This window comes from Bufo bufo, chromosome 6 (assembly GCF_905171765.1).
Source record: "Bufo bufo chromosome 6, aBufBuf1.1, whole genome shotgun sequence".
In the NCBI taxonomy this organism is placed as follows: Eukaryota; Metazoa; Chordata; class Amphibia; order Anura; family Bufonidae; genus Bufo; species Bufo bufo.
In genome coordinates, this window is record NC_053394.1 from 265,403,891 (window position 1) to 265,418,082 (window position 14,192).

A 14,192-nucleotide genomic window follows, 5' to 3' on the forward strand; every position below is an offset into this window, starting at 1 on the left:
TACTGGCCTATAGTTGCCCGATTCCTCCCTACTACCTTTCTTGTGAATCGGCACAACATTTGCTAATTTCTAGGGATCGACCGATATTGATTTTTTAGGGCCGATACTGATAATTTGTGAACTTTCAGGCCGATAGCCGATAATTTATACCGATATTATGGGAATTTTCATTTTTGAGAAAAAAAAAAAATTCCTACACAAATCTGCTGAAAAATAATATATTTATTGTTAATGTGTATTTTTTTTTGTTTATTGTTAATGTGTATTTTTTTTATAAATCTTTTTCATTTATACTTAATATTTTGGTGTTTTTTTTTTTTTACTAACTTTTTAGCCCCCTTAGGGACTAGAACCCTTGTCCTATTCCCCCTGATAGATCTCTATCAGGGTGAATAGGATCTCACACTCTCCCTACTGCCCTGTGCTTTGTGCACACAGCAGCATGGAGCTGAACATGGCAGCCAGGGCTTCAATAGTGTCCTGGCTGCCATGGTAACCGATCGGAGCCCCATGCTTACACAGCTGGGGCTCCGATCGGAGGAGCAGGGGAGAGGGGACCCTGTGGCCACTGCCACCAATGAGTAATACTGGGTGGGGGGGGGGGGGGGCGCACTGCGCCACCAATGAAGATGTCTCTCAATCATTCATATACAGGAGGCGGGAGCTGGCTGCAGAATCACATAGCCGGCTCCCGACCTCTATGAGCGGTAGCTGCGATCCGCGGCACCTGAGGAGTTAACTACCGCAGATCGCAGCTACCAATGAAGATGTCTCTCAATCATTCATATACAGGAGGCGGGAGCTGGCTGCAGAATCACATAGCCGGCTCCCGACCTCTATGAGCGGTAGCTGCGATCCGCGGCACCTGAGGAGTTAACTACCGCAGATCGCAGCTACCTGTCATAGAGGTCGGGAGCCGGCTATGTGATTCTGCAGCCAGCTCCCGCCTCCTGTATATGAATGAATGAAAGGCTTATCTTCATTGGTGGAGCGGTGGCCACAGCCCCTCCCCTCCTCTTATGTTCTCTCCTCTCATAGGCGGCAGCAGCAGCAGCACAGGGGGAGGGAGACACTGCTTCCTTCTCCCCTGTGCTGCGGAGGGAACACAGAGAGCGCTGAGAGCAGCGCGTTCTGTGTTCCCAATATGTTATCGGTATATCGGCAAAATAGATGCCGATACCGATAACGTTCAAAATCCTCAATATCGGCCGATAATATCGGCCAAACCGATAATCGGTCGATCCCTACTAATTTCCAATCTTCTGGGATGACTCCTGTTGCCAGTGATTGGTTAAATAAATCTGTTAATGGTTTTGCTAGTTCACCGCTGAGCACTTTTAATAGCTTTGGGTGTATCCCATCAGGCCCCTGTGACTTTATTATCCCTATGCTGCCTGTGACATCACTGTGTTTATCCCTGTGCTGTGACATCACTGTTTTTATCCCTGTGCTGTGACATCACTGTTTTTATCCCTGTGCTGTGACATCACTGTTTTTATCCCTGTGCTGTGACATCACTGTTTTTAATCCCTGTATGGTGACATTACTGTGTTTATTTTCCCTATGATGCCTGTGACATCACTGTGTTTATTATCCCTGTGCTGGGACATCACTGTGTTTATCCCTGTGCTGTGACATCACTGTGTTTATCCCTGTGCTGTGACATCACTGTGTTTATCCCTGTGCTGTGACATCACTGTTTTTATCCCTGTGCTGTGACATCACTGTTTTTAATCCCTGTATGGTGACATTACTGTGTTTATTTTCCCTATGATGCCTGTGACATCACTGTGTTTATTATCCCTGTGCTGGGACATCACTGTGTTTATCCCTGTGCTGTGACATCACTGTGTTTATCCCTGTGCTGTGACATCACTGTGTTTATCCCTGTGCTGTGACATCACTGTTTTTAATCCCTGTATGGTGACATCACTGTGTTTATTTTCCCTATGATGCCTGTGACATCACTGTGTTTATCCCTGTGCTGTGACATCACTGTGTTTATCCCTGTGCTGTGACATCACTGTTTTTAATCCCTGTATGGTGACATCACTGTGTTTATTTTCCCTATGATGCCTGTGACATCACTGTGTTTATTATGCCTGTGCAGTGACATCACTGTTTATTATCCGTGTGCTGTGACATCTGTTTATTTTCCCTGTGCTGTGACATCACTGTGTTCATTATCCCTATGCTGCCTGTGACATCACTGTGTTTATTATCCCTATGCTGCCTGTGACATCACTGTGTTTATTATCCCTATGCTGCCTGTGACATCACTGTGTTTATTATCCCTATGCTGCCTGTGACATCACTGTGTTTATTATCCCTGTACCTGGAGAGGAACGCTCAGAAGCGCAAGAAAAACGGCACGCTGCACTCTCGGCTGGTATTAAAATGTTTTATTAAAAATAAAAACAGGACAATCAGCTACGCATTTCATCAGGAGCCTGGTATTCCTCCTGTCCAGGGAGTGACTAGTGACCAGTGTGATATCCGTTTATTTTCCCCTGTATAGTGACATCACTTTCAGCATTATTCCTGTGCATTAGGCTACATGCACACGGCCGTTGTGTTTTGCAGTCCACAAATCGCGGATCCGCAAAACACGGATGGCGTCCGTGTGCGTTCTACAATTTGCGGAACAGCACGGATAGCCTTTAATATAACTGCTTATTCTTGTCCACAAAGCGGACCACTGATCGGAGCAACGGATGCGGACAGCACATAGAGTGCTGTCTGCATCTTTTGCGGCCCCATTGAAGTGAATAGGTCCGCACCCGAGCCGCCAAAACTGCGGCTCGGATGCGGACCAAAACAACGGCCGTGTGCATGAGGCCTTAGGGAGATCAAAACAATCATCCTAAACTCGCTGCTCGAAGCAGACATGGTGGAGTAGGACTCCATCCTATTGCCTTTTTACTAATCTGTGGTTTTCTGAGAAGGTAAAAAAGTTGTCATAATACAGTATATATTAAAATGAAAAGAAAGCAACTTCTCTGTTAAATCCACATCCTCAAAAGTAGCACCCCTCCAGTGGTCCCTACATGCTGGTACACCCATGTGACCACTACAGTCAACCACTGACCTAATGGATCTTGTGCTGCACTGTTGAGGCCACGGTTTGGCTGCAGCAGTCATGTAGTTGGTCTTGGAGGCAGTGAGGACGTTTTAGTATTTTTTATTTACCTTAATTCCTAGTCAATTTTACACTAAACCCCCTTCAATTGCACCTGTAGATGTGGAAGTCACCCTGCTTTCCCGGGCCCAGAGGACCAGCTGAGGGAGACGAGAGCTCCTGACGAGCCCTCCGCTTCCTGCTCTGCCGGGTAGTCACGTGATCCCGCGCACGTCACTTCTGACTGTAGAGCTGGTATTTTAGGGACTTTCCTCGGCTCCGACTTTCTCCCCTCCCATTATTTGCCTTTTACACTGCCTTCTCAGAACTGTTGCCCTTTTCTCCCTGTGCAGTTGTTTTTCCCCTAAAAATTTTCTTCAGAAACGCAGTCCGGTCATTGTCACCCGGGCTGCTCGCAGAGGCGCACTTCAAGACGTTCCGGGCTGTAGGTGACCAGTCTTGGAAGTCTCCTCATATTTTACTGGGGACATCTTTTCTGAACAGTTCTCTGGCAGAAGTAAAGGAATTACCACATGTCCGTCTTTAAAATGGAGCCGTGTGAGTCTGTGAATATGGTAAGAGCCTTCTCTCCTTTGTAAGGGGTCAGCAATCTGTGGGACTACAACTCCCAGCTGCTGTGGACTACCCTCCCCAGCAGAGCTGAGTGACACCATATTAGTTTATGGCACTTGTCAATGGGGGACACCTGTCTAAACTGGTGCAGAAGAAATTGGTGTATTTGCCCCAGCAGCCAATCAGATGCCAGCTCTCATTTCTAAGCAGCTCTTTAGAAATAAAAGCCTCAACCTGATTGGTGGCTGTGGCCTTTTCATGATACCATGGGTGGTATGGATTGTACGGTATTACGTGATTGTCTACAGGTTATGCACGCTGCATGTGCCAAGGAGGGTTCCTGGATAGCCTTAGTTTGGCACGCAGCATTTCCAGAACGTGGCGCTCGCTATGGCAATGTCTGAAGCAGCTGTGATGTGTGTTATATCGCTTTAGCGATAAAAATGGCTGGCTTACAGCCCGTCATGTTGGAGCGCAGCAAATCGGTACATGTTCCTGTGTGTTTGCCCTGTCTGCAGTATTGGGATTATTATAAATACCAGGAATTATATACGGTAGTCTACGTAAAAGGGGCTATTTAAAGACGATACACCGGAGCGCTGGTGCAGGTGTCACAATCTGTGGCCCCTTATGTTCAAGCACAGTTTATATTTGGTTGTGCCAGGCAGGTAAGGAATTTAAGGCGTCATTTATCATATCTCATATGTACAGCGCTATGGAATGAATGGCGCTTTAATAATAAATAATAATATCTGCTACACCTGTTTTGTGGCGTAACCAATAAGAGGTTGCGTGCGACACATTCAAGCATGTTTTTGTGACATTTGGCCAAATTTTTGCCACATTTGGTGAACCTCACCACTTTCTGAAGTGGAGTGAAAAGGATTACAGATTATGGGGTCATTTATCAAACAGGTGTGAAGTAGAACTGGCCTAGTTACCCATAGCAACCAATCAGATTCCACCTTTCATTTTTCACAGCTCCTTTGGAAAGTGAAAGGTGGAATCTGGTTGCTATGGGCAACTAAGCCAGTTCTACTTTACACCAGTTTGATAAATCTAACCCCCCATGTCTCCTTTATGATGTGCGACAACCCAGGTACTTTCACTGACCACATTGCACTTTCGCCAAATGTAATAAAACCAAGCACAATCGTCATAACTTTGGCACAGCAACACAAACCAAAAACACCCCCCGAAGTTCATGCTGAGGATTTGCCTTAGGCCTCTTTCACACGACCGTTTTTTTTTTCTCCGTTTTGCGGGCTTTTTTTTGCGTTCCGTATACGGTCCGTATACGGAACCATTCATTTCAATGGTTCCGCAAAAAAAACGGAATGTACTCTGTATGCATTCCGTTTCCATATTTCCGTTTTTCCGTTCCGTTAAAAGATAGAACATGTCCTATTATTGCCCGCAAATCACGTTCCGTGGCTCCATTCAAGTCAATGGGTCCGCAAAAAAACGGAACACATACGGAAATGCATCCGTATGTCTTCCGTATCCGTTCCGTTTTTTGCGTTGCCATCTATTGAAAATGTTATGCCCAGCCCAATTTTTTCTATGAAATTACTGTATACTGTATATGCCATACGGAAAAACGGAACGGAAACAAAAAACGGAACAACGGATCCGTTTAAAACGGACCGCAAAACACTGAAAAAGCCATACGGTCGTGTGAAAGAGGCCTTAGGCAGTATAGGATCTGCAGTATAAGGCCTCATGCACACCACTGTATCCGTTTTGCGGTCCCGCAAAACACAGATACTGGCTGTGCACCTCCCGCCTTATGTTAGAAATGCCTATTCTTGTCCAAATAGGCATTTTCGGCTCCGCCGCGGGAGCTCGTCTTGGGGCTCCGCCACGGGAGCTTGTCTTGGGCTCTGCAGTGTGCTCATTCCCGAGTGGAAAAGCTGCACCACAGAGTTCACACTTTGCGATGTTTAAGGTGAAACCTGCAGCAAAATCTGAGGATTCACCATGGATTTCGACTTTGTTGAGTATGTTTGCATCCAGATACCAGCCATGATGGAAGAAAGAGAAGCATCATGGGAACAAAAGAAAACTGAAAAAATGGGGGTGGAATCCCCTTCACTAGCTAGTACTTGCCTGCTCCATACATAGAAGGTATACATTTCTCTTTAGGGACCTTCTCACTGATCATTACTTTACTACTTACAAGTAATACTTGTTTTAAAGGGGTTTTCCAGCATTGTGTGAATAAAGGTTAAAGGGATTTTCCCGTCGATTAAATATGTGCCCATCAGTAGTGTGCTGACTTTCCATATCTCCCATAGACTGAAGTGGAGAGGGCTGCACATGCCGTCTGAGAGCAGGGGAAACCAAAAATCTGTGGCTTATCTCATCAGAATTGGGACAGGAAATCTCTTTTAAGGGTCCATTCACGCGGATCCGCAATACAACTGGCCGGCACCCCCATAGAACTGCCTATTCTTGTCCGCAATTGCGGCAATTGCGGACAAGAATAGGACATGCTTTATTTTTTCCGGAGCTGCGGACCGGAAGATCGGGGCAGCGCTCCGGAAATGCGTATAGCACACTGTGTGCTCTCGGCATCCATTCCTCCGCAATTGAGAATGAATGGGTCCGCACCCGTTGCGGACCCATTTTACGGATGTGTTAATGGACCCTAATCAAGAAAAAGTAAAAGCAGCGCCGGCCCCTGACTGGAGTAGTTTTCACTCCGCTTTGACTTCTTTTTCAAGGCATAAAAGATAAGTAAATGAGTTGGGCCCAGTGCCCTGTCTGGCCCCTCTCACTCCCTCATCACTACCAAGTGGAAAGCACGGCCATAAAGTGCCCATGCGACAAAATATTTAATATTGATAATGATTTTTTAGGGCCGATACCGATAATCTTTAAACTTTCAGGCCGATAGCCGATAATTTATACCAATATTCTGTGAATTTTCATTAAAAAAAAAATTATATAAAAAATTCCTACACACATCTGCTGAAAATGAATATGTTTATTGTTAACGTGTAGGTTTCTTTTGTAAATCTTTCTTTTTTATTTATAATTAATATTTAGGTGTTTTTTTTAATATATTTTTTTACTATTAGCTCCCTTAGGGACTAGAACCCTTGTCCTATTCACCCTGATAGATCTCTATTAGGCTGAATAGGACCTCACACTGTCCCTGCTGCTCTGTGCTTTGTGCACAGGGCAGCAGGGAGCTGATTATGGCAGCCAGGGCTTCAATTGTGTCCTGGCTGCCATGGTAACCAATGTCCAGGCTTACACTGCTGGGGCTCCGATTGGAACTTCCACTGAGGAGGAGGGGAGAGGGGACCCTGTGGCCACTGCCACCAATGAATAATACTGGGGGGCTTGAGTGGGGGGGCGCACTGCGCCACCAATGATTAATACTGGGTTTGGGGGGGGCGCACTGCACCTCCAATGATTAATACTGGGGGGTTTTGGGGGGGGGGGGGGCGCACTGCGCCACCAATGATTAATACTGGGGGGTTTTGGGGGGGGGGGGGGCGCACTGCGCCACCAATGATTAATACTGGGGGGTTTTGGGTGGGGGGGCGCACTGCGCCACCAATGAAGATAACGCTCATTAATTCATATACAGGAGGCGAGAGCTGGCTGCAGAATCACATAGCCGGCTCCCGACCTCTATGACGAGTAGCTGCGATCTGCGGTAGTTAACCCCTCAGGTGCAGCACCTGCGGGGTTAACTGCCGCTGATCGCAGCTACCGCTCATAGAGGTCGGGATCCGGCTATGTGATTCTGCAGCCAGCTCCCGCCTCCTGTATATGAATTAATGAGAGAGTTATCTTCATTGGTGGCTCAGTGGCCACAGCCCCGCCCCTCCTCTTCTCCTCCCTCCTCTCATTGGTGGCAGCAGCGGCACAGGGGGGAGGGAGGCACTGCTTCCTTCTCCTCTGTGCTGCTGAGAGAGCACGGAGAGCGCTGACAGCAGCGCGATCTGTGTTCCCCATACGTTATTGGAATATCGGCAAAATAGATGCCGATACCGATAACGTTCAAAATCCTGAATATCGACCGATAATATCGGTAAAACCGATAATCGGTCGATTCCTAGACTGTAGCTGTAGTTCAATAGTTAAAGGGTCTAGTTAAAGTTAAAGTCCATCCCCTATAATGCCCCCCCACATGCCCGGGCCCCTCACACACAATGTACTTACCCTACCTTGTTGCTTCTGATGGCCACTGCTGCATCTCCCTGTTGTGTGGCTGAAAACATCTGGTGACCGGGAGGGGGGGAGAGGGTTTAGCCAAACGCAGGATGATATCGTGGGTGAGGGTGGGGTGGCTCGTCCCTGTCGTGGCCTGCTATTGCCCCCCCCCCCCCATTGCCAGATGCAGGGGTGGCCATGTAGGCATCAGAAGCGATGCGGGTGCCGGGGAGCAAGGTAAGTACAAGCTGTTGAAGGGACCTGGGAATTTGGGGGGGCATTATAGGGGTTGGATAACCCCTTTAAAACCAGTTGCACTACAAAATGCCGCAGTGTAGCCCGGGCATTATGCCAAAAGCTGGCATAACCACCTTTTGTGTTTTGATTCCTCCTCATTTGTAACATTGTTATCGGCTATTTTCATTCATCTTGTCTATGTCTATTTAGACTGCGCAGCGCTAATTGCCCAGCCGCACCTGTAATTGGTGTCTGACACCTGTGGCATTTAGACCTGAGCCACATGCAGATCCCGCTGCCAGCGTCGCATCATGTATGGTTAGCCATTATTCTGTGAGAAAAAAGAAACTGAAAAAGATCCATTTTATTTTAGCAGTTCTCAGTTTCGTCAGGTTTTAGTTATTTTTGACTGGAGAAAAAGTACAACAGGAAGGACAAAAATAACTGAAACCTGGGGGAACTGATGCAAAGTGAGCACAACTGATGGTTAAAGGGGATGTGTCACTTCAGCAAACCGCCTTTATCATGTAGAGAAAATTAATACAAGCCACTTTCTACTGTACTGTGATTGACCATATTGTTTCCTTCCCTGGCTGGATTTATTTTCCCATCACAGTATACCCTGCTCGTTTCCATGGTTACGACCACCCTGCAAGTAATCTGGCCGATTTCCGGCATAAATGCAGCATTTTTGTGGCCAGCCGGCATTTGTGCCGGATCAGGCAGCCAGATCTCTGAAATGGATATATGAGCGCAGCCTTAGGGCTCATTCAGACGGCCGTATGCTGTCCACAAAAATGCTGATCCGTTTTTTTGCACATGGGTACCCTGTAATCATCTGCTATGCCAGGATTAGCTTCGCTAAGATAAAAGCTAACATGCAGGACTTAGCAAAGCTTAGCAAATCAGGCACAGGCTGGAGCCCGCTCCGCTCATCCTGGCAAAGCACATGGTTACAGGGTACCCATGTGCTATGCCAGCATTTAGTAAACATCCGGGGGCCACGGGCAGGAGCGCAAAGTGTGCTCCTGCCCGTACTCCCTGTGCTGCGGCCCCATTGAGAAACTGTAAACTCCATATTCCGTACACCACTGAGAAGTCAGCGGTGTGCAGAAAAGAGGATTTTAAGCGCACAGGGAAAGGTTCGCTTTAGGGGACGAAAAGTCTATTAAAAATTCAAAATGCCTTAATAAAGTATATTACAAAAAGAAAATGTGTTGTTAGGGCACTAGGGACATTTTGCTAAAAACTTAAATCAAAAGTTTAGTTACTCTTTAAAGGAAATGTGCCACCAAAAATGTTTTCTGCCAGTGAAGTCCAGATAGCAGCAACACATCTTTTTTTTTTCCCTAATCTGTTTTTATTTTCTCACTACAGTTTTTTACTCTATTTCCTGAACAGGATTATGGGAGCGGCCATCTTGCTGGAGCTGTTCTTAATAGTGTTTACACAGCATACATATTTTTTTTTGCTTTACGCCAACCCCATGGTCCATAGACACAATGGTCTGGAGGGGACCTCATTGACCTCTATGAGAGACTCATAGAGGGGCGTGCTCTGTGACCTGTGCAGAGGTCATTGTACAAGGAAAGAATAGATGAGCTTTGACAATCACCTGTTGTGGATGATAGATCCTGCCTTAGGGTACTTTCACACTAGCGTCAGGACGGATCCGACAGGCTGTTCACCCTGTCGGATCCGTCCTGCCGCTATTTCGCCGGACCGCCGCTCCGTCCCCATTGACTATAATGGGGACGGGGGCGGAGCTCCAGCGCAGCACGGCAGTTTGCGGACTAAAAAGTCGGACATGCAGTAGTTTTAGTCCGGCGGCCTTTCGCCGTGCACTGCCGTGCTGCGCCGGAGCTCCGCCCCGTCCCCATTATAGTCAATGGGGACGGAGCGGTGGTCCGGCGGCACAGCAAAATAGCGGCAGGATGGATCCGACATGGTGAACAGCCTGTCTGATCCGTCCTGCCGCTAGTGTGAAAGTAGCCTTTTCTGTTCACAGAGGGGATATCTCCTTATCATTACAGGCAGGATTAGAATAGTATATAACTGCAGTAAAGTGATCTATACAGACCAAGAAGTGGCGCCAATTATTATTCTTAGTGGCCAGTGCAAAAACTGCAGGAAGTATATGGTTTTTGTTTAAATATGTGTAATACATCACCAAAAACTCTTAAAAAATATGTTAAACATAAAAACATGATTTAATATGGGACTGCCCACAAGTTCAAACTTGCTAGAAAGGGATTGTATCCTGGATTTAAAAAGTTTGGCAAGTGGACCTGCCTTGTGAACCCTTAGTAGTCCTGTTTTATAGTTTCCCAGAGAAAGTAATAGTCCCTAGGTTGGTAGATGGGGCATTACTAGTAGCACTTAGGTGTTTACTATGCTCATGGTTAAAGCCAAACGTACCCTCGGACGCTGAGATACAGATACTGTACAAACGAGATACTTTTTATTGATGGATCAGTTAGAAGTGGAAAAACAAAAACAATGTAGAGCAACACATTTTCTTGACAAATGGAAAATTCATATTAGCAAACACTTGTCAGATGGAGAAATTCAGCTTATGAAAAATTTCCAATATACAGAATGGTATTTGGTTGCAGACCTGAATGGAAAACTAGGAAATTTGAAAGCAGTTTAATCATTATATAAGAGGTATATATGATAAGAACGGGGAAAGATACATGTCCGGATGGGGGGGGAGGTTCAAGTAAAAGAAGCAAAGATTCACAATATACTTTCATTGTGCTATATACCTTATCAGAAATGTGTAATCATTGAAACTTAACCAGCTGTGCACATGATGAACCTGGATTGGTGTTTCTGTATGCTTTATTTGACCAAAATTAATAAAATGTTTTACAAAAAAAAACATGATTTAAACAATAGGTCATTTTCTGATGACACATTTCCTTTTTAAAGGGGTTATCCAATCCTATAAAAAGCCCCCCAATATGCCGGGCCCCCCACACTGAATATACTTACCTGGGTCCCGGCTCCCTGCGCCACTCCTGGTCCCTGCACTGGCGCTGCTGCTTCTCCCCGTGCGCAGATGAAAACATCCGAAGTCGGGGGGGGGGGGGATGAGCCTCCCTAGCATCACCCGCGATCTGCCATTGGCTGCTCCCCCTCGACACCGGATGTTTTCATCTGCGCACGGGGAGAAGCATCAGCGACAGTGCAGAGACCATGAGTGGCACAGGGAGCCAGGTAAGTATATTCAGTGTGGGGGGCCTGGCATATTGGGGATGGGGGGGGGGGGGTTATAGGATTGGATAACCCCTTTAAGGCAGTCATTGCCTGCAAAGGATTCTCCACAAAGATGTTAATGTTAATTTGTCCAATTACTTTTGAGCCCCTGAACTGAGGAGGCTTTGTAGAAAAATGGCTGTATTCTTAATTGTTTCACAGGATATTTTTGTTCAACCCCTTGAATTAAACCTGAAAGTCTACACTTCAACTGCATCTCAGTTATTTGCTTTCAAATCCAATGTGGTGGCCTGTAGAGCCCAAATCATGAAGATCGTGTCACTGTCCAAATATTTCTGGACCTAACTGTATATAGGGAAATGGCCATGGCGTACATCCCTTAGGGTCCATTCACACGTCCGCAAATGGGTCCGCATCCGTTCCGCAATATCGGAACGGGTGCAGACCCATTCATTCGCTTTGGGGCTGGAAGAGATGTGGAGAGAGCGGGCCCGAACTTCCGGGCTTAGGCCCCGAACTTCCGGGCTTAGGCCCCGAACTTCTGGGCTTAGGCCCCGAACTTCTGGGCTTAGGCCCCGAACTTCCGGGCTTAGGGTCCGAACTTCCGGGCTTAGGCCCCGAACTTCCGAGCCATGGCTCCGCCAATATACTATGGACATGTGAATGGACCCCTAGGCCTCATGCACACGACCGTTGTTGTGTTCCGTGTCCGTTGTTCCGTTTTCTGTGTTTTTCTGTGGACCCATTGACTTTCAATGGGTCCGTTGAAAACTTGGATAATGCACCGTTTGTCATCCGCGTCCGTGATCCGTGTTTCCAGTCCGTCAAAAAAAAATGACCTGTCCTATTTTTTTTCACGGACAACGGTTCGCGGACCCAATCAAGTCAATGGGTCCGTGAAAAAACACGGAGGCACACAAGATTGTCATCCGCGTCCGTTTTTTTTTATCCTATCATTTGCAAGGCAAACTTGACTTAGATTTTTTTTTCACTTTCCTTCATGTCTGGTGATCCTCCAAAAATCAAGGAAGACACACGGAAACAAAAACTGAAACGGATCACGGAACAACGGAACCCCGTTTTGCGGACCGTGAAAAAAATACTGTCGTGTGCATGAGGCCTTAAACTGACGTCACCTCCAGTATAACACGACATTGGTGGTTAGATACGGCGCTACGCTCATACCAATTGAGAGCAAAGTCCACAGCACAGAACCCAGAGTATCATATGTGACGTCAGCCGGCATGTGCTGTGCTCCACAGACCTGCAAAAAAGGCAAAACAACGTCAGCATTGCATAGCACTTAAAATACCAATGTCGCCCTCAATAAATTAAAGGAGAGCCATCTAAAGCACTTTATTCTTAAATAAAGTGTGGCATTAGACATTAAGGCCTCATGCACACGACCGTTTTTTTTTGCGGTCCGCAAAACGGATTTCCGTTGTTCCGTGATCCGTGACCGTTTTTTCGTCCGTGGGTCTTCCTTGATTTTTGGAGGATCCACGGACATGAAAAAAAAGTCGTTTTGGTGTCCGCCTGGCTGTGCGGAGCCAAACAGATCCGTCCTGACTTACAATGCAAGTCAATGGGGACGGATCCGTTTGACGTTGACACAATATGGTGCAATTGCAAACGGATCCGTCCCCATTGACTTTCCATGTAAAGTCAGGAGTCCCTATTATACCATCGGATTTGAGTTTTCTCCAATCCGATGGTATATTTTAACTTGAAGCGTCCCCATCACCATGGGAACGCCTCTATGTTAGAATATACCATCGGATTTGAGTTAGATCGTGAAACTCAGATCCGACAGAATATTCTAACACAGAGGCGTTCTCATGGTGATGGGGATGCTTCAGGTTAGAATATACTAAAAGAACTGTGTACATGACTGCCCCCTGCTGTAGTTAACACATTGGTGTCCAGTGCGGTCGGCCCCCCCCCTCCCCTGTAATTAACTCATTGGTGGCCAGTGGGCCCCCCTCCCTCCCTTGTATTTAACACATTGGTGGCCAGTGCGGCCGGCCCCCCCTCCCTCCCTTGTATTTAACACATTGGTGGCCAGTGCGGCCGCCCCTTCCCCCCCCCTAATTAAAATGACCGACACCCCACCATTGGTGGCAGCGGAGAGTTCCGATCGGAGTCCCAGTTTAATCGACTCCGATCGGTAACCATGGCAACCAGGGCGCTACTGCAGTCCTGGCTGCCATGGTTACTTAGCAATTTTAGAAGCATTATACTTACCTGCGATGTCTGTGACCGGCCAGGCGCTCCTCCTACTGGTAAGTGAAAGGTCTGTTCTATAAGCAATGCGCCGCACAGGCACAGACCTTTCACTTACCAGTAGGAGGAGCGCCCGGCCGGTCACAGACATCGCAGGTAAGTATAATGCTTCTAAAATTGCTAAGTAACCATGGCAGCCAGGACTGCAGTAGCGTCTTGGCTGCCATGGTAACCGATCGGAGCCCCAGCGATTAAACTGGGACTCTGATCGGAACGGAGGGAGGGAGGCGGGCCGGCCGCACTGGCCACCAATGGGTTAAATACAAGGGAGGGAGGGAGGGGGGGGCGGCCGCACTGGCCACCAATGAGTTAAATACAGGGGAGGGAGGGGGGGGGCCGCACTGGCCACCAATGAGTTAAATACAGGGGGGGGGATCTGCCCCCTGCTGCCAGGCAGCAGGGGGCAGTCATGTACACAGTTCTTTTAGTATATTCTAACCTGAAGCGTCCCCATCACCATGGGAACGTCTCTGTGTTAGAATATACTGTCGGATCTGAGTTTTCACGAAGTGAAAAATCAGATCTAAAAAGCTTTTATGCAGACGGATCTTCGGATCCGTCTGTATTAAAGTAACCTACGGATCACGGA

General features: G+C 47.1%; 1 protein-coding gene across 1 annotated transcript in view; it reads left to right on the forward strand.

Annotated features, from left to right (window-relative positions):
• Window positions 1-3,366: 3,366 nt before the first annotated feature.
• NFKB2 (nuclear factor kappa B subunit 2) overlaps window positions 3,367-14,192 on the forward strand; it is a 76,556-nt gene continuing 65,730 nt past the window's right edge. The window contains exon 1 of the mRNA XM_040435329.1: window positions 3,367-3,693. Within this exon, the coding sequence (XP_040291263.1) occupies window positions 3,652-3,693 (42 nt within the window). The 5' untranslated portion in view covers window positions 3,367-3,651. The remainder of the gene's footprint in view (window positions 3,694-14,192) is intronic.